The following is a 22,260-nucleotide window of genomic DNA, read 5'->3' on the forward strand; positions in this document are numbered from 1 at the left end:
TTGTGTGACTTTATGTTGGACCTAATCAAACAAACTTATGATCAAAAGAATCCAGGCTTTGAGTATTTTGTTTTGTTTTTTTCTCTTCACTTATAAACTTGGTGTCACAAAAAAAAGCATCTAGTATACTTTGTAAAGAAATTGGCATTAGGAAGGGCCATAGTAACTTTGCCAAAGCAGACACTGGAGACTAATACAGCCCTAAGGCTAGTCAGATCCTGTTGACCCATCCAATCCATGCCATCATGGAATACAGACATTAAATGATAGTGAACGTAGCTTTCACTTAATTTTCCAATGTAGTCATTTTCAAGATAATAGAGCAATATTTGAGGAGGGCTTGCCGAGCAAACAACCATATATAGGCTCCTACATTGACTCATTTGCATGTTTGTTAGTTTTACTGTTGTTGTGGCTGGAACTTGAGACTTTAGCAGGATGAAAATATCAACACTTCTGTGGTGTGTTCTGTTGCAATTGAAAGTATATTTCTGTTCTTGATGCTATGTGTTGCTTGTTTGTAAATGTGCGAGACTTATGGTGCTGGGGTGACTCTTTTTGTTATTAACTTGAGATTCTCTTTGTTTTGTGCACAGTTATCACCTCAGAATTTTTCCCCCTATGTGCTGATCTATTTGTTTTTAAATGTTAGTGTTTCATTCTTTGAAAAGTATTCCAGCCATGACCATTCTATTTGCCGTAGCATACAAAGAGGAGAAATGGGAGATCCTGGCAGGAGAGGATATGCAACTCATTACTTCAGAGAACCAGTCTATTGTAACAAAGACAGAGAAGACAGCACATCTGTGGGGCACATTTTTAATGTGCTGCTGAGAGTTTCTTTGCCAGTCAGTTGAATAGGTTTTGTTATAATATTGTTTAGGATACGTATGTGCTGTGTGGGAGCCATACTCTATTGTAGGTCTTAAGTTTCATAGATGATCAGCAAATAGAGTTGAAGCATTGACTTTTGAGGGTTTTAGTGGAGTGTTGTCCGTAACTAGAAAGGATAACACACAAGACTGTTTCCCTGGTATGAGCAGTGAGTGTATATTTGTACTGTTGAGACTAGACTGTCTGTTGAGCTGGCACAAGGTACTAATTGGGTATTAATTGCAGTATTGAACAAATGAGAGGTGGAATTCCTCTTCAATGGAATGCCAACCAATCACAGAGTGAATACCAGTAGTAGAAAACTAAAAAAGATCTTTTTTCTCAAGTTAATTTGATAAGGATCTTCTTATCCTATGAGCTGTGGGAATAAGAGAAGCTGAATTGGAGGCGATTTAGTAAAATATTGAATTTGAACTTTTACAATTGACGGTTGGTGCGTGTGTGTTGGGGGGGGGGATAAAAGCATGAGAAGGAATTCCAGAGAATACAAAACCAAGGAGGAAAGATTTGGTGAGTCTAGTATAGTTCCTAAGCAGTCAGAATAGAAGTAGGTTTCAGTTTAGGTGCTATATAATTAGGAAATCCAGGGGAGCCAGAACCATTGCAGGTAAAAGAGACAAAATACAGATCATTTGTAATTAAGTGGTTGTAATCTGTTGTTTGCATTAAAGTCAACAAGGACAATGGTTTAGATAGTAGTAAAGCTTATTTATTTTATATAGTGATTTTTTAACACTAACATCATTGGTTGATCATTGATTTTCAGTATTTCTAACAGTAAGACTGACAGAGTGTTTAACCCAAGGTAAGGGACTTTGTTGGAAAAGAATTGTTTTTCAGTTTTGCTTTTACACTGCTGTTTATGTTCTCTGCCAATATAAATCAACAAATGGTACACAGACACTCCTAAATACATATGATGAATTGTCATGCAAGTTTCTATTTACCAAATTCCACTCAAAAAGTACTTGTTGACCTGGAGACTTGCGAAAGTGTAGTGTGGTAGAACTGAACCAAGAGCTACAGGGTTGTAAACTATAGTACTTAAACAGAGTCATGCCTATACCCAAGTATAATCAAGAGTATTAGAGGCAGCAAATTAATGCTTTCAATAATATAGCAGTCAGAGCACTACAGCCTATTACCTATCTTAATACAATTACTTCCATTATATATATATTATATATATATTAAAATATATATATAAAATATATTAAAATAATGTTAAATTTAAGATCAATTGGAAAATTTATCTAGTTTTTATTGTTGAAAGACAAAGTTTATCATATTATCAGTTTTTTTGCTTGTCCTATATTTAATTTACTTAAATGACTAATCATGTTATGTATCAATCATGAATCAAATGGGAATAGTTAAAATAACTAAAAAAAGGTTATTGTTCTCACCTTAACACATAACTAGTTGAACACACACATAGACACACAATCATCATCACCATCATATATCTTATTCTTATAAACAGAAAACAATTTGTTGATACTTTAAGTAATTTTGAATCATTTATTTATCTTTCAGCAACACACTACAACTCAGGTTATCTGATGTGCTTTCTTCTCTCTCTATCACAACTACAGTGGCCTACAAGAACTAAAGTAGTGACCCCAGATGACAACAACATTCTGGCAGGGTTATTACAAGAGACATTCTCTTCATTGCAGTCCTGGTAAAAGGAACTTTGCTTTATTATTATACCTTTGGGGTCTAGACAACTCCCTGCTATAGTCTTTATGGACCTGGCCTCTGTAGACACCATCAGCATGCTGTCTGATAGGCATAGCAAGCAAGGAGCTCCTAAACAGAGTGGAGAAAGAGTGTGCCAAGGCTGGTGTTCAGTTAACCCTTTAGCATTCATATTATTCTGTCAAGTGTAATGCTTGTTTATTCACATTGTTTTGAATTAATCATGCATTATCATATGGCTTCAAGGTTTTGATGACGTGATTGTTTATCTTTAGAATGACAATGTAGGGTAGGTGTGAGATGTTGGATCTGGTCAGTTTGAACATAAAGGAAGTAGAATACTTTGGCTGGATATGGCTGGTTTAAATACTAAAGGGTTAAATGACATGAAAACAAGGTCATTGCCAACAATATTCTCCCAGACCATCCAACAAGAGGCACTGCTTTGCAGTAAGTCAGAATTCAAATACCTGAGATCATGGGCCAATTTATCAGACAAAAAAACTCATCAAAGCGAGGAAGGTAAAAGCATAAAAGGCTCTGAATGACATGGCCATATCAAGTTCAGCCTCAGTGCAATTGTAGAATCTGTGATAGCTGGACCTTGATGATTACCCTGCAGATGTCTCTGAACGGATGCCATATCAGGATGTGGCACGCAGTAGTTAACAGTAAACTGAATGAAAATGTTAGCAACAATCATCTGTAGAGGGGGTTACAAAGGATGAGTGAGAAAATAGCAGTCATAAGAATGAGGCTGGTTTATTGTTGCCGGAGACACCAGATGATCTTTACCAGATCTGGTACTATGGAAGCCACCACATGGGCATAACAGCAGAGGTGTTCTACACCAACATTCAGGGATATATTAAACTGGAGAGCTAGTAAGATGCATGGAAGACCAAGGTGGCTGTAAGCACTACTGGAGGACATGACTGAGGACTAAATAAAATGGGCATATAGTTCTATAAAGTATAGTTCAGTTCCTAGTAAACTAAATTCATAATCAATTTTTTAATCTAGCTTCTTATTTTCACTGATTCCAATTAATATCATCAAAACTTGCATCATGTATAAAGGCAAACTTAGGGAATTTATTTAAATTTGCATTGATTAGGTTCTTGAGAATGACATGAGCGTCAAAACATCTGAAATGCTTTGTATCTAGGGAACGTGATGATGGTCAAATAACTTGGAAGAGACACTCTTTTATAAAAGTGTTTATTGTAAAATTTTATGATTATTGTGGAGTGGTGTAGCATTGGACAGCTTCAGTACAAATTTAAACTTCACATAGAATATAGATGATATATTTAACAGAAAGACTTGACATCAAGTAAAGAGAGAAATAGAGATATTGTACTGATAAGTTATCAAACTAGAGAATCAGAATAAATTACCAGATTGTTGCATTGTAAGGTGAACATTTTCAGAAAATTAAACAAAGATTTCAGATGGATTTGAATGAAAATGTAAAACTATTACATCACTGACTAACAGAAAAAAAAAGGACTATGAAATTAAAATGGAAGACAACTTTTTGTTTAAAAGTGATTAACAGTAAATTTTGGTAAATTTTAACGATGAGGTCACAAGACAGAACATTAAGTATTAATACTATTGTTTTGAAAAAAAAATGATTGCACTATTTGTTTAGTGGGTTTGTGAAATGAAACAGCCCATAGGCATTTTTTTAAAGCTAGTTACTCTGACACTCTTTTTCCCATTATTTTGCAAACAATCTGTCTTCAATAGAATGTAATATATGTATTAGAATGTTTATTAATAAACATTTTCAGACACACTGGGCTCATGATTACTTTAATTACTATAAAATAATAAATACTAATAGACCTTCACGTGAACAGGAAGAGAACAATAACTAATGTGAACAAAGAAGAACAAAACAATGACTTGGGTCTAGGAAACAGTAAAATGAACGCCTTTAGAGGTAACACTGATAAAAGTGATAAGAACTATTTTTTAATTTACAAGGAAGACAAGAAAAGCCAGTGAGTTCAGGTTTAGAGCAGAAATTGAAGTCATTTTCATGCTGAGAAAGTAGCTATAAGGCCAAAATTAATAAGGGATCCTCTCAACTGTTGCTTGACCTGCAAAAAATATTAGCCAGATTCTCTTCAAATCATATCTTACTGTCTTAAAAACTGAAGGAAACATTGAACAATTTCTTCCTGTATATACAAAAATTGTGATAGTTGTCACTGAATGCTTTTGGTCTTGGATCTGTTCAGTAGGACTGACTTGGGTTGAAAAATGAATAGAAATATGATAGTAAATAGGAAGTAAGGACCAAAAAATCTTCTTTTTGGTATCATATTATTCAGAATCAAACTCCACACCCAGTTTTTCCGATATAGGATAACTTTGCATATTGGGTTGGATTAGATTGAACTTCCTTATAAAAAAAACATTCTAGCCTTCATTATATGGACCATCGTGAGGTGATCTGTTGCTTTTTTAAAAAAACCTCAAAAAACCCAGAACCCCCCCCCCCAACTTGCAACAATTTTTAGGACAAGGAATTTGTTAAGGGAAATTTGAAAATCACACTCAACAGGTGAAGCAAATATTTTCTCTTCATTATATCTGAGATAAAAGTGATTCAGAAATACTTAAAGAGAGGAATTTCCCCAAAGAAAAATTTGATGGGAGAAATTTCATTAATATTAGATACATTTGTTCATGGTTGTAAGTATTTCACCCATCTACAACAGAAATGGAAGTGTTTCATTTCTCACTTGGTCCCAAAACAAATATGTCAGATGGCTTATTCAACCACAGCTGTTCTCAAAGAGTTAATAGTTAATTATCCAGATAGTGTGTGTGTGTGTGTGTACAAAATGTAAATTAATAGTTTATATTGAAAACTTCATCAGAAAAAAGTGGGGGTGTTTTTCAATTGCCTTGTGTTGACATAAACCAAGTACTAGACCCCTTGAACTCCAATGAGTTCTCAACACTTTATTGCTTTTTTACCTTTACCGTTTTGAACAAATGGCCAGGAACTTTTCAATTGTTTAGAATACACACTCATACTTTTTATTTGGAGTTGATAAAGGTGCAAGTATTCATATATGTTCAGGAATGAATTTCAATGTACCATATATACGTGTATTAGTGTATGTGTGCATATGTATGTGTATAGGTACATTTGTGCATATATATATATATATATGTATACACACACACACAAACACATGATGTGTGTGTGTGTATAACATCCAGGGTGTTTGGGCAAGAGAGTAACTGCCATGTTTTAAGTCTGTTTTGTTATGTGGTAGGTGTTATAACAACTAGCTTACATAGTGTACTGAGGCCTAACAAATAAATAAAAAGGAAAGGGAGCCTTCAATATATAGATTTAAAAACATAACATGAAGGAGAGAGAGAGGGAGAGAGAGAAAGAGATAAGTAATGAAAGCTAAAAGGCACAAAGAGAGAGAGAGAGAGAGAGAGAGAGAGAAAGAGAGAAGTAATGAAAGCCAAAAGGCACTGCATCATTTTATAGGAGGGGATGAATAATAACAAAGAAAGAGATTTACATCAAGCTTTCACATACATACAGGATGTGACTGACTCACCAGGCTCATTATGGAAATTAACATATTCTCTGATCTCATATTCAGTCGAATAACACATTTTTCACTGTTCATGAGAGAGAAAGTATGTACATCTGTGTGTTGTGTGTGGAGAGAGAAAGTGTGTGTGTGTGTGTGTGTGTGTGTGTGCGTGTGTATGTGTGTGTGTGAGAGAGAGAGAGAGACAGAGACAGAGAGAAGTAAAATTATATATATATATTTTTACGTGTTTAAGTTTTAAAATGAAATATGCAGTTACAAAGAGTGCAAACATGATAAAATAAAAATGTGAAAGCTGGTGGAAGTTGAACCCATATCTCCTTGGTGGGACTTAGGTACAATGTTCACTGTATTACATCAATAGAATCAACCTCCCACATTAGCATCATTAAAACTCTGTGTGTGTGTGTGTGTAATAAAAAGCTAAAAAATACTACATATTGAGTTTTTTTTCACACACACACAAATGAAGGGGAGAGAGTCTGTGAGTGTATGTGTTATAGAGAATATAAAAAAAATAATGAGTTGCAATTTTGCACTTTGGGATATATAGAACCATTTCCAACACCCTTTTATTAGCAAGAACTTGATACTTCAATAGTGTTGCATGAAGAGAGTTAATGGAAACAGCAAACCCAGTATAAACTATTTAGAAAACATACCTTACATTTCTCAACAGTAATGTTTCTCTTTGAGAAGTAATTGAAAGATGGACCAAATATAGAAACCAGTACATAAAGGATCAAAGTAGAATCAGTGTTAAGAACTAGATTCTTGAAACTCTCTGAATTTTTTGAAGAAAGGAGGGAAGAAGAAATAAAGCAGCCTTATTTATTGATTTTCTTATTACTACTGTGTTCTTTATCCGATATCAGGGTTTGCCTTTTAATAAGTTAGTAGCTTCAGCAAAATAGAGATAGGGCTTTTGTGACTTGGCTCTTGATTCCCACCTGTAAGCTATTTCTCTTCGCTTGTGCAATTAATGCTCTAAGGAAAGGAGGCATGTGTATCACAATATTTCTCTCCTCTCCATAAATCAATGCACTGAGATGTGAACGATATGTCTGATTGCAAAAGGTTAAGCAATTGATTCTGTGTAACATTCTGGTGCAGGGAATAAATATTTAACCTTAACATTAAAAAAAAAACAAAAAAACCTTTAGTCATAGCAAACTGGAGAGCAGAGGATGCAAAAGACTGCAACTGAAAGAGATTTTCACTGTAAAATTATTCAATAACTACTATTTTCATTGTGAGATCATCAGCACTAACGTTACTGATTTATTAGCATAGGATGAGTTCTGTCATGTTGACATATCCTAAGGATACTACATGCAGATTATATTGATGCTCTAAATCCCCAATGAGTTGACAGTGTGTATATTATAAATACAAGGCTTATACAATTAGTATTGACTAATTTATTTTAATTTCGTTTCTGTACCTTACATAGGTGTTGTGATCAATATGCAATTGCTTATGGCTTCCAGTTATTTATTTCAGTCATTCGTCTGTGGCCATACTGGGGCTCTGCCTTGAAGGGTTTATTTGAACAAATTGACCCCAGTACTTATTATTTTTGAAGCCTGTTACCTATTCTATTCATATCTTTTGCTTAACCACTAAGTTATAGGGACATAAACAAGCAAGCACCTGTTGTCAAGCGGTGGAGTGAGGGGAAAAACACAAACACACACATATATAAACACATACACAACAGTTTCCATCTACCAAACCCACCCAGAAGGCTCTGGTTGGCCTAGGGCTATAGAAGACACTTGGCTAGGGCTACAGAACACACTTGCAAGTTATCATGCAATGGTGCTGAACCTGGAACCATGTGGCTGGGAAGCAAAACTTCTTAGCACATAACCATGCCACTGCCTGTGATCTATTCTTTAAACAATGTGAAACAACTAAACATTATTACAAAAGGGAAGCTTACATTTGAAAATGTTACATGGAGAAATTGAGAAAATTGACTCCTTTTATTTGCAAAAGTTTTAGTAGCAGAAAAACAAATGAAAAACACTCTTTTTACGTCATAAGTTCTGATGTTAAATAAGGCCCCAGAGGAAGTTAATACTTTATTGTTAGGCAATTGGCATAAACAAATCCAAAAATCTAATTTGAGGATTAATATATAGTTAATACCCGTTTGACTACAAAAGAATGCTGTTTTTTAACAAGTCACCACTCCATATAATTGACAAGTGGTTGAACCTATCTAACCCATCCTATAATTACCAGGAAGATAATAACAGTTGCTATATAAGTACAATTAAAGAGGAGGTAATAAGCACAAACATTTTATCAATTTAGAAATGTGAATATAATAATATTAGTACATGAGTAAGCAAACATTTTAAAACAATATTCTAGCAGTGTTTCATACTAAGAGAGATAAACAAAAGTTAAAAGTTAGTAAACCAGTTCCAAGCTTTTCAATATTGATGGAGGAAAACAAAGTTAATGAAAACATGAATAACAAAAACTTATGTTACAACATCTTTTCAACAAGTGAAAAACTTTCAAAAAAAGCCAGTGAAAAAGGTGAAGCAAAACAATAACAAGTCATCTTTTTTTTTTTTTTTTGTTCAAACTGCATTTAACAATAATAATAATAATAACTTGTTGAAGTTTAGATTAGTTCTCAACAAATACAAAATAGCACACTTACCATCATAAACTGCAATGTTAACTAACAATTAAATATGCAAAATCAGGACAAAAGATAAAAATAAACTAAAAATTAAGATTAAAAAAAAAAAAAGAAAACCATTATTTAATAAATCCCCAAATTTGACCATTGTGAGATGTTTGAATCATCACTGGGAAAAAAAAAAAAAAAAATAACAAATGACAAAGAACTAGTAATACTAATATCTTTTGAAGGCATGTTGGCATGTCTGTGTAGCAAAACGTTAACTACATCCCCCTTTTTATGATAATACCGGCATTAATATTTTTTATATTTTAATAATAATAAAGTGGTAGAAATGACTGAGGTATTAATCTTAAGCAAATGAAATTATAATTCTGTGTACCTACAAGTGAAACTCAGAGTAGCAAGAGACTAACTCAACCAAAATAAAACATCATATATATATATATATATATATATATATATATACAGATACAGAAACACACACACACACACACACACACGCACATACATATATTTACAGAGAGATGAACAAAGACAGCTGCATACAGAAGTACTGATCTCTAACTGTGGAGGGAACCTGTGGAAGAGGTAGACCCAACAGGACATGGGATGTGGTGGTGAAGCATGATCTCCGAATGTAGGGCCTCACAGAGGTGATGACAAGTGATCATGATCTTTGTTAATTTGCTGTGCTAGAGAAGACTTGTCAAGCCAAGTGAAATCGTAGTTGTGGGCAGTGCAGGCAACACGTAAAAGGTACCCACTATACTCACAGAGTGGTTGGTGTTAGGAAGGGCATCCAGCCATAGAAACCAAGCCAAATTCAGGCTAGAACCTGGTATAGCTCTTCAGCTTACCAGTAGCAGTCAAGCCATCTAACCCATATCAGCATTGAAAGCAGATGTTAAATGATTATGACATTTACAGAGAGAGAAGGAGACATTTCAACTGAATTGAAAGTTTTCTTATTTGTTGTTACTTTGTTACTTGTAGGTAACTGAAGAAAAAACTCTGGGTAATTATGCACTGTAATAGTAAGTAAACAACACACGATTAAGAATATGAGATGGGTTACTAAATGAGCAGCAGCATGGCTCTGGGTTTGATTCCACTACACAGCACCTTGGGTAAGTGACTTCTACCATAGCCTCAGTTTCACCAATATTTTGTAAATGAAATTTGGTAAGTGGAAACTGTACAAAAGGTGAAGCAAAACAATAACAAGTCATCTTTTTTTTTTTTTTTTGTTCAAACTGCATTTAACAGTTCCATGAGGGGAACAAAAACAGTGCATTGAATAGGAACATATTGTAGTATTCATGTTCAACTGAGTTATCTTCCATGCAAACATGATTGACTTTTCTTTTTTCACAAGGAGTCAATAAAATAAGTACCAGACTAATTGCTGGCAGACGGTCTAGGATAATGCAATTGACTAAAAACTAGTGTCCTATTAAGCTGCAGCCTAATAACTGAAAGCAGTAAAAAATAGTAAAGTTGGTATATCCTAGTACTGGTAGGTAATTAGTTTACATTTCATTTTTAGTTATTCAATTGACTGAAACAATTGCCAATCCTCACTACTAATATTGATATCAGTTCTCACAGTTATAAACCCAATTAAAGATACCAGTAATACTTAGTTGTATTAATTGCAGAGGTGTTTATTAACCTCAGGTTTTCACGATGGTGTTCAAGTTATATAAAAGAATGTATTGAAATTATAAGGCTTACTAGAAGCTTAACTTTTAAAAGTTAAAGATATTGGAAAATCTTTCTTTTATTTTTCAAAATTATATTTGAAATTAATTAATTTTATTAAATGAATATTAATTTTTCTTGATGGCAATTATTTAAAGGTATAGTGACTGAAATAAATAAGTTACTAAAATAATTGATTAATTGAAAAAGAAAAGAAAAAAAAAGATAAAAATCAGGCCAGAAATACAATCTAAAATCAAGATATCCTTGTTGAAAATAGAAACCATATTTTATATGACAAGATCTGAAAAATGGAAGTTTTTTTGGAATATTCACAGAATGCCTGGTTAATAATTTCTGTTCATCAACCAAGAAGCAGTTACCACATCACAGAACACTTCATGCACGTGCGAAGCTATTTTAATGTTGCTCCATAGCATCCAGTGATCTTGGAAAGATGATTGAAAATGAGCCTTCTATGGAATCTAAACTAAATGGAAATGTTATAATTTTCCTATTTTAAAGAACAAGTACTATATTAGTGGTTTTTGCATGGGTAAAATCAGAGGAGAGGGAAATAAAAATTTGTATGTGATTCAAATATAAAGTAGGAAGAGAAAAACGTGGAATAACAGCATGAAGAAGTTTTATATCTAATTTATAAATACTTAGGAATTTTAATATAAGCAATGTGGGTGCCTTAGTTACTGGGTATTATTAATGTTTACACCTATGCCACAAGTTTATGAACTTTCCCCCTTAAATTACTTATCTGCTACACTAGAATAGTTACCATGACAGTAATCTCAGTTAGTCTAAAGGATTTTGAAGAATATGATGAAATTATAAATGACTAACGTTTTTCATACAAACAACATGTTTGTATGGACCAATTATGTAACTGTTCTAGCTCTCTACACTTGGAGTTCAAATCTCACTGGTAAAAAATGCACCCTTTGGGACCTGATACGAATGGTGATAGAATTGGGAAGTTCTTATACAAGTGCCCAAGTATTTCAGCTGGTGATTTTCAATGCTGACATGGGGACTTTCCAGTCCTGTGCACTCTCTCTTTAATCTTTTTTCTATAACTAAATAGACAATACTATAACATAAATACTATTAAATACAATTGATTGCCTATATATCTGTAGAAAAATATGAGAATTAATTCACAAAATGGCACCTCAGTTTTAATCTAATCAGAAACTCATCACTACACGTACAAATATTTAAATGGAAAAGAAAAAGTATAGTGGATGATGCAACACTTTTTAAAAATATGATATCATTAAACTAAATTCTTTTTCTATAGCTACAAACCTAAGGGGACAATCATTTAAATGCTTGATTAATGAGCAATATTTTGTTTGGAGTATTTTTTCAAATATTCAGTTTAGATTAATAAAGGCTTTTAAAGTAAAAAATTTTTTTCATCAAAATATTCCATCACCAAAAAAAGAAAGCTGGACAAAAGAACCAAAACAAGGAAAAACTTGGAAATAGAATTAAAAAGAGAGGAAAAAATACAGCAGAATAAAATAAAGTGTCAAAAATATGCAATAGCAATAGTAGTAATGATAATGATGATGATGATGATGGTAGTGGTAATGACATTAAAGAGAGGGAATTTCTGTTAAAGATAGCACTAATTGTAACATTGAAGATGATTATAATGATAAAGAGTAATTGTAATTATGGTTATGACAGCATCAATATATGCTCATTTTCAGCAAACTAACAAGGAACTAAAGAGCAATGTTAACAATAGCAAGCAATAACCATATTGTCAACATTGTTATTTGTTTACCTTAACTACTAATAGTCTGTAATTGTAGTCAGTAAAATGGAGAGGACCCGTTACACTATACCAGTTTTTGTGCCAAACTAGATTTCAGTGAGTTTCAAGTCTAACAAGAACTTAAGATCAACTCTCAGAATATGTGAAGAGAAACTCGTTTGGCAGCAATCTTATCACAAAGGCAAAAATTATGAGGAGTGTATTAGTTTTAATTAATCTAATAATCAAAGAAGCAATGTAAATGGTACTAATACAGCTGCTGATAATGATAATTATGATGATGATAATGACAAGGAGAGCAGTAGAGAAAGATTGAGATGTGTTTGGCAAGAGAAGATAAGCAAAAAAACGTGCTGAATGTTTGTCTGCTGGATAAGAAAGACAGAGATTGAGAGTTAGTTGTTTATCACAACACAAACACACCTCATTATACTAGAGTTTCAAAGCTCTACTAGTGATTGCTGACAAGCACAATCATTTGAACTACTGTTAGTGTGATAAGTATGTATATGAGGTTAGGCATTTCTTTTTTTTCTTCTTTGTATTAGTATGGATGTTTGCTTTGTTGGTCTAATCTGTATAGTCATGATTATGGGTGTTTGCATGTTTTCCTTGCTTTATCTGTTTGTAGTTGCATGTACATATGAGTGTAATTGCACCATTTAAGTTGTATATTTGTTTTATTTATCTGTATGTAATTGAAAGTCAATGTAAGAACTGAAATTTAGGTAAGTTTTTAGCAAAAATTCCAGGATGATGACACATTAAAGTTCCTTCTTATTTTTAAGATTAATCTTGAAAAAAGGCAAAGCTATGTGTCAAATTGTGGTTCTTTTGTTTTTAGCCTGACAAACATACATAGAAATATATCTAAAATGAGAATGTATATAATGTATACTGGCATTCATTAGAAAGTTTCCCTTGGTTAATTGAACATCTAAATCTCAGCTCAAAGTCGGAATTATACTATGCCGTTCTTTGCAAGATTTGAATAATAGGTTGATAAGCATCAGTACGGTATTATTTACAATAATAATTTTGATCAATAAATATAAGGGCCTGACCAGCCACTAACAGATTGAGCCAGTTGCTATCCAGATGTCAGATGTTTGAGGACCCTGAACTACTGACTTCCTCCACCAAATAGGGATAATGCCAGTCTGTTGGAGTAATGAGCTCTGTGAGATGGAAGTGGCCGCTGCAGTGAGTGTTGCTGTCCATTCTCCAAGGCAATGCTGTCACGGGTACGGCTGAGCACACAATTTGTTCTGGGGTATGTGGCCAATTTCCCCCTCCCATCTTCTGCTGCTATACCTCCCCCTTTTCTTCTTCTTCCCCACCCCCACCTTTCTTATCTCTCTTTTTTCCTGTTTATTTATATTTAAATGTTAATAATTTTATTCTGAAAAGCTATTTTAATAAAGTAAATAGTTTCAAAGAAATTTTCACATAAGCATAAGATTTCAAATCTGTGAGATGTATTTATCAATTGAATCATACAGATTCTCAAAACACATTTATAAAATGTACACTTATATAAAATATATACATGTATAGGTAATCAAGATGTTACTAAAACTGATATTCAACAGCATGTCATCATGTTTTCTATTAAGAGGTTTATCTCTACCAGCTTATATATGTAATTTGATGCATGTAGATCATGTATGTTGACAATATAGTGCAACAAAATATAGGAATATTCTAATTTATAGATGTTGAGCAATGTATATTTGTTATATAATGTCATAGATAAAGATAATGTAATTTGGATCAGGTAATAGAATACATAAAGATTTTGTTCATATAATGCAGTGCAATGTCTATAGATCATGTAAGTAATGTTATGTGTGCATGAAAGAATGAAATTCCAATGCAAAACTTAATGAGAAAACCTTATAGTGTAGTAGATTTTCATAGCATAAGCAGGAATCTTATTCTGGTCTTCTGCGCTAAGTACTTTTTTAGTGTTATCACACCTCTACAGTCACTTACCTGCCGACACTAGGTGAGTAACCATCATCATACGTCATTAATCAGGGTGATTAGAGAATTAAAAGAAAATAAAAAAAAAGAAAAGAGAATGTAGTTAAAAAGGCTTGTCCACACTTTACAAAACAAAAGAAATAAAATGGCATAAATAATATGTGTTTATATGTCTCATAGACTGTTTGTGAAAAGATGAGAAATAAGTCATCAGTTTAAGTTTATTGGATAGAACTTGAAAAATATTTTTTTAAAAAATGCCTTTTTTTTTAAATGAATGATAAGGGATATTTAAATTTTTAATAAAATCTTTTAGTGAAAGAAATCTTGAACCTGAAATATTGGAAATATTTTGATGATGAAAAAATAAATATATTAAAGATATAAGTTCAACAAAGAACAATATTTGAAATTAGTTTCAAATATTAATTAATATATCTAAGTTTACAGGGAGACCACAAAATATCTAATTTTGCAGCTATAAATCATTTTAGCTGAAAAGTAAAGCGAAAATGATACATTGATATCGAAATAAGATACATCGTTGAGAGAGAATTTGGGGAGATGCGGGAGAAGTGAAGCACAATGGCAGTGAACAAAAGAGTCTATGGATATGCAGATTCGTTACATGTTTACATGAATAAATAAAACTTTAGCATATTCAATTAATTGATGAAATAACTAAAGTATTTGATACATGTCTAATGTAGAATGTTTCCAATTTGTGATGCAAGGAAATTAGTGAGAGGTTATTCTTTCTGTTTAGACTTAAAATTTTAGTTTATTTGTACACTTAAAATCACTTAATGATTGGTGTATCGCAAGTATATATAATGAAATCAATTTGAAAAATGACTCAAATTTTAACAGTTAACATCCCAAATTGTTTGTTCTTATCAACAATTGAAGACAAGCACTATTAAAGAGAACTGTTACTTTGATGTGGAACTATACCATAAATATTGTCATTCACTGGTTTGGATTAATAAATATTTAGTTTCTTTATATGAAGTAATCTAATGTAGAACCCTCAGTCTCTAGTCCTAGAACTTACATATCTATGTATCTCAATCATTAACCTGATAAAAATTCAAATTGAATTTGAATTGTTTGGGTTTTACTTATATCTTCAGTCTAGGATAATCTAACGAAATCACAGGCATAGCTTTTTATTGCCTCAGAAAGTCTAAACCAAAACTGAAGACTGATATAAAATGCTTTCATCTAGATATTTTTTCATTTGAGATAAATCAGCAATTTTGGATATCTGCATGAACTTTTGACACCTTTTACAAATGATGCATTTTGTGTCATTATGCAATCGATTATGAAATGGGAATAAAAGATAATTTCCTAATAGGTAGAATAAAAAATAATAGAAGTTATTTCTTTATTTTTGCTTAACTGATTTATCTATAGCTTAGCCCAATACCAGTGATATAATACAAGCTCACAGTGCCACATTTCAAAGGTTGATCCTTTATTCTCTCAGCTGCTAAATATCAACTGAAAACATGGAATAATATATGTTTCTCTTCTGATTATATATGTTATCAACAATTTATGTTGTGATAACATTTTTCAGTGATAGTAAACTGGAGAGCTTAAACTCTAGTTATGTGACATCAAATTGATATCCAACAGTGTTCTATAGGTGTGAGAGATTTGGTTATTTAGTAGTTTATCCAGTAAATCATCATCATCATCATCATCATCATCATTTAACGTCCGCTTTCCATGCTAGCATGGGTTGGACGATTTGACTGAGGACTGGTGAAACCGGATGGCAACACCAGGCTCCAATCTAATTTGGCAGAGTTTCTACAGCTGGATGCCCTTCCTAACGCCAACCACTCAGAGAGTGTAGTAAATATGTGATTTAATTAGTAGCAGTTGTTACTAGACTTAAGGAGAAAATTCTGTCTTGCCAATCCTGGTAATGAATTCTTTATTTCCTATTTAGTGAAAGGAAAACTTCTCTTATTAGGCAAAAACATGATAGAGGCAGGTGCAACAAAGAATGAGTATATATATATAATAAACTACCATAGGAAGCCTGGAATTCAAACGAAAGCTATGTCAAAATTAAAGTTCAAATAAATATGTTCCTATTAAATTTGTTGCTTAAAAATGAAGCAGAATGTATTTGTTTCTGTTTAAAGAGAAAATATAAATATCAAATGGCTATGAGAGTTAATATGATGGAACAAAACATTTTTAATGATGTAGAATATAAAAAAAAAAATGCCTCAATCAAGAGTTGCAATATTAACAAAGAAAAAAATCCTCAGAAATCTTGCCTATGACTTTATAATGGAATTTAGACATCTGAACTTTTTAAATGATCTAGATGACCTGTGTGAGCAAAATACTGACTTTTACATGGGCTTCATTGACTTGACCAAGACGTTTGATACAGTGAATCATGAGGTGCTTTGGAAAATTTTGCCAAAAGTTGGTCTGCTTGATAAAACGATAAGGGTAATAGTATCTTAGCAAGAAGGAAGGATGGCAACAGTGATATCTAGCAGTCAATGTTCAGAGGCATTTTCTGTTTCCACTGGAACTAAACAGGGCTGTTTTAGTTCCTGTACTTTTTACCATATTCTTTTTGGCAATGTTCCAACATGCTTTTGAAGATTTTCTTGAAGGTGTAAAATTTTAGACAGAGGTCTACTAAAGCTAAATGGGCAAAGCTACAGATTAAAAAAAAAAAAAAAAGATCAAGGAAGAGATTCTTTAATAATAATAATTTTGGTGGAGGGGATAGTTGATTACATTGATCTCAGTGTTCAATCATCATTTAATGTCCGTTTTCCATGCTGGAATGGGTTGAATGGCTTGACACAAGCTGGCAAGGCCAAGAGCTGCATCAGATTCTATAATCTGTTTTGGTTTGACTTCTAAAGCTGGATACTCTTTCTAATGTCAACTACTTTACAGAGGGTACTGGATGCTGGCTTGATCCCCAAAAGGATGAAAAGCAAAGTTCACCTCAGCAGAATTTGAATTCAAAATGTAAAGATGGATGAAATGCTGCTGGCTCACCACCAATAATAATAATAATAATAATAATTTCTTCAAACTGTGAAGTATCAGCATTCTATCAGCTTTGTTGAAACAACAAACTGAATCCACTATCATGAATAACATAAAATAGTTAATGCATGAAATAGTCCAGACTTTCTAATTTTACATTTACTTTCAGTAATAATATAATAATAATAATATCTGAATTACCATAGATATCCTGCTGGTTGCTAATTAGACTGAGAGACAATTTCCCCAAATTATTTTATTAACAATCGGATGTAGATAAATTTCTTTCAGTAAAAATTTGCTATATTTTAAAAATTGTTTCATGTTGCATCATAACAAATCGTAAACAAAAGGAAAAAATAACCCAGTATTTTTATGTAAAAAAAAGAAAGGTGGGGATGAATGACGCAATGAGATTAAAGACATCAAAATATATTATATTATATAATCAGTATAGAAAAATGAAATGGTTGTGCTTATATACATATATTTGTTGCATATCTAATATTATGTTAGGTACAAAGTTATATTTTGAGTTCTGCATAAAGTAAAATTTGTGTGTGTGTATATAGATGGATATTGATATATATAAGTGGAGGCGCAATGGCCCAGTGTTTAGGGCAGCGGACTCGCGGTCATAGGATCGCGGTTTCGATTCCCAGACCGGGCGTTGTGAGTGTTTATTGAGCGAAAACACCTAAAGCTCCACGAGGCTCCGGCAGGGGATGGTGGTGAACCCTGCTGTACTCTTTCACAACAACTTACTTTCATTCTTTCTTCCTGTTTCTGTTGTACCTATAATTCAAAGGGCCAGCCTTGTCACACTGTGTCACGCTGAATATCCCCGAGAACTACGTTAAGGGTACACGTGTCTGTGGAGTGCTCAGCCACTTGTACGTTAATTTCACGAGCAGGCTGTTCCGTTGATCGATCAACTGGAACCCTCGACGTCGTAAGCGATGGAGTGCCAACAACAACGATATATATAGTAGAACAAAATTTCAGACAGGTAAGACATGTACAAAACTGGTCACATTTCAAAAATTTGATAACATGTTTCATTCAGTCAAAATTTGTATACTTTGAACACCAATTCTAGATTTATTGTAAATAAATACAACCTGGTCTTTTTTTTGTAATTTTAAACCTCAAATTTAGGACATAAATTGATGGAAACATGCATTGAGTGGCACCCTTTTTACTAATTTTCAGTTAATGAACAAATCAGATATGCAACTTATTGTGTATTTGTTTAATAGACATTTGGAAATGTAGTGTACAGTAAAAATTTCATCCATAACCAGAGATGGTAAAAAAAAAAGTGACTAAATTCACTTAGTATGCATAAATGAAATTTTGTGATTTACTGTTATACCCTCTCCCTAAGAGTCATGTCATTCCCTTTGAAAATGAGAAAAAGTTCTGTAAGTAGCTCAATGGTCAAACTCAGTATGATAGTTACTTGTGTTAAGCCCTATCTTTCAGAACAAAAAAATCAGCTCAATATCTAATTAAATATGCAAATTAATATAGAAAGCTCAAATATGGAATTTAGGCATAAATATTTCGAATATTGAACTGGGTTACATTCCTTAAACCTGTTATATATTTTACTATATTTGAATAGAATTATATCATATCTGTTAATAATCTGTTCAAGATACTACTGCAGCTAACTTTTCTTGATTAATTCCTTGTGTACTTATTTTTGAAGAGAAAATCTGAGTACACCAGTAGAAAAATTGAACTTTGTAGATTCAAGTTAAATGTCCAGGTTTTTAAATCAGGAAACATATAGCTTGGTTCAAATGATCATAATTCTATGAAATGAAACAAGTCACATGACAATAGATAGAAAAGTTAAGGCTAGACTATGTGCAGCACTCAAGTATTTCTAAGTGTAGCACTCAGGAATATTTGTAGTTTCTGAAAACTTGCAACAAACAGAGTGGAATCTAGTAAAGTTAACTGAGGGCCAGGTAGTGGTGCTAAACTGGGTAATGGATTAAGTGTAGCACTCAAATAGGCCACACTGGGATTTGAACTCAGAATGTAAAAGACTTCCTGCTTGATACTTTTAATGATTTTGTTGTTCCATTACCTTAGAATGGTTCTTTTATTTATGAAAAACTGAAAGATAGACTTGGAAATTCAATGGGAACTGAACTCAGAATGCAAGGAGCTGGAATAAATAAGATAAGGCATTTCAGCTGATGCCAATTCATCACTGATGGAGGAGTTTTTCAAGCTATAAGGGTTACTGATCAGTGTGCATTTGCAATATAGATAATCAAATCTTTTTATGGGTCGAATAAAACCTGACCAACAAGATAAATGAAGAAAAAAAAAAAAAAAAAAAAAAAAAAAAAACTTCCAGCCCAGGACCATGTCCTTCAAACTTGGCCATAGTAACAAGGAGTACACTATCTATGAATAGATAGAAAGAATAAATTCTTATCTGCTGTTGCTTGATCACAAATCCCTTTGTAATTTAGGAAAAAATGTTTGCATATATATGTTTGTGGGAGGTTTCTCATGTGTGGATGTGCTGTACCTAATATAAATGAGCAGAAGTTGAGTGTGTATATGTGTATTGTGTGTACAAAATATACTTAATCCTCTGGGAAATAATAATAACAATGTGCAAGAATTACCTTGTAAGTAGTCCAGTAAACTACCATTTCTCATAAGTTCAGTTACAATGTAGATTGGTTCATCCTGGGTACACACAGCATACAATTGGATTAATTTGCTGTGTCGAAGTTTCTTCATTATTTGAGCTTCTTGTAAGAAGTCTTTGGGATCCATTGTCCCTAAATTAATAAATGAGGACACAATGAATTAAGTAATTTAGTATAATTAATTCCTTGCTTCATTCACATTTTTTCCACTGACTAAATACTATCACACATTCTCTAATACCTAACAAAACAAAAAAAATTGATTAGCCACTACAATTTTGGCTATGAATAAAGGTGGTAACTAGAGTTAAATTGATACTGTTAACCTATTCTGGTATAATGCTATTGATGAGACACAGTTGAAGGAATCTTTATTTAAAAAGAATAAAAATCTATCATAATAAACTACACTTTTATAAATTAAAAGTAATGATCATCAGGCTAGATAATTAAGATTGTTATTTATCCAGTTATTAAATAAAAACACTATGAATTTGTTAAATAGTAGGTATTTACATAAGACTTGCAGTGTTATAAAAGCTTACAAAAATTTTAAACTATCATGAAAAACTATAAGAATTTCTTTAAGAGAGTTGCTGCATCTATTTCACTATCAACAACTGTATCAAATATATCAGGCTGAGTGAAAAGTAAGCAACATTTTGAAACATGAAATTCATCACAATATATTCCAAGAATGTGGAAATTTTATTCATTAAAGTAAGTACCATTTCAATCAACACATTTTTACCAATGAGTTACAAGTTTGTTTATTCTGGTAACATAAAAATCAGAAGTTCTGGAGCTGATGAACTCTTTGAATGCACTTTCAACATCGGTTTGATTTTTTAACTCCACTCACAGGAAACCATCTAGGTGCTTGAAAAAGTGCTAGTCGGTAGGAAAAAGGTTTGGGGAATAAGCTGGGTGGGGAAGAACTTCGTAGCCAAGTTCACTCAACTTCTGGAACATCATTAGTGAAATGTGTGGTTGAGCATTGTCATGAAGAATGATTGGCCCTCTTCTGTAGACAAGTCTGGGACAGAAGAGTAGAAGTTTTTCATTCATTTTGGCAATTTCATAGCAATATGTTTCTGCAGTAATGGTTTTTCCAAGTTTTAAGAAGTTATAGTGGATGAGTCCAGCAGTACACCACCAAACAATCACCATAACCTTCTTTTTGAAGAGCTCAGGTTCAGGGAAGGTTTTCAATGCTTCCTTTTGGTCCAACCACTGCGAAGAACATTCTTTATTATTGTACAGAATCCACTTTTCATTGCAAATTACAATACAGTCAAGAAATGGATTGATCTGGTATGGAGAAGAAGCAACGAGCAAATTTCATATCTGCACATTTTCTGATTTTTATTCAAATCATGTGATACCCATTTGTTGAGCTTTTTTCATTTTCCAGTCATATGCAAATGGTTGCAGGCAGTTGTTTGGCTAACTTGAAGTTCTTTTGCCAGTTCTTGAGTGGTTTTATTTGGATCTTTCTCAATGACGGTCTTTTATTGACCGCTCAAGTAGTTTTATTTGGATCTTTCTCAATGACGGTCTTTAATTGACTGTCATCAATGACAGATGGGCGTCCACTATGCTCACAATCTTCAAGGCTCAGGTCTCCAGTGCAAAATCGTTTAAACCATTTTCGAGCTGACCATTCAATGGTCATTTCCTCACCAAACATTTTGTTGACATCGCGAGCAGTTTCAGCTGCTTTACATCCTTTTTTGAAGTTGAATAGCAAAATTGCTTGAATATCATACTCTGACAGTTCCATTTCAGATGATTGTAATAACAATGAAAAAAATATCAATGTTAATTTATTGATGCATTTGGGAAAGTCTATGTCTGTAATATCAGACAACTGCAAAAAATGTTTAAAAAAAATTAAAACTCTGCAAACATCCAGTACAAATTCTTCATGGTTCAAAACATTGCTTATTTTTTTACTCAACCTGATATTTTAACCCTTTAGCATTCAGATTACTGTCAAATATAATGTTCATTTATTCCCACTGTTTTAAATTAATCATGCATTATCTTGTAGCTTTGGGAATTTGATACTATGATTGCGTATTTTTGAATGACATTGTTGGATAAGTATGAGGGACCAGATCTGGTTGGTTTGAGTATAAAACAAGTGAAATATTTAGGCCAAATATGGTCAGTTTAAATGCTAAAAGG

General features: G+C 32.8%; 1 protein-coding gene across 3 annotated transcripts in view; it reads right to left on the reverse strand.

Moving 5' to 3' along the window:
- The window catches only part of LOC106872948 (tyrosine-protein kinase Src42A), a 39,582-nt gene that overhangs the window by 14,860 nt on the left and 2,462 nt on the right, over positions 1-22,260 (reverse strand). For 2 of the 3 annotated variants that reach the window (XM_052974676.2, XM_052974675.2), the window contains exon 3: positions 20,044-20,202. In XM_052974676.2, the coding sequence (XP_052830636.2) occupies positions 20,044-20,202 (159 nt within the window). Of the gene's footprint in view, positions 1-14,359; positions 14,369-20,043; positions 20,203-22,260 lie in introns of all 3 variants that reach the window. The other variant, XM_089366589.1, reaches the window with a different exon arrangement.

This window comes from Octopus bimaculoides, chromosome 19, assembly GCF_046866305.1.
Source record: "Octopus bimaculoides isolate indiv1 chromosome 19, ASM4686630v1, whole genome shotgun sequence".
NCBI classification, from domain to species: domain Eukaryota; kingdom Metazoa; phylum Mollusca; class Cephalopoda; order Octopoda; family Octopodidae; genus Octopus; species Octopus bimaculoides.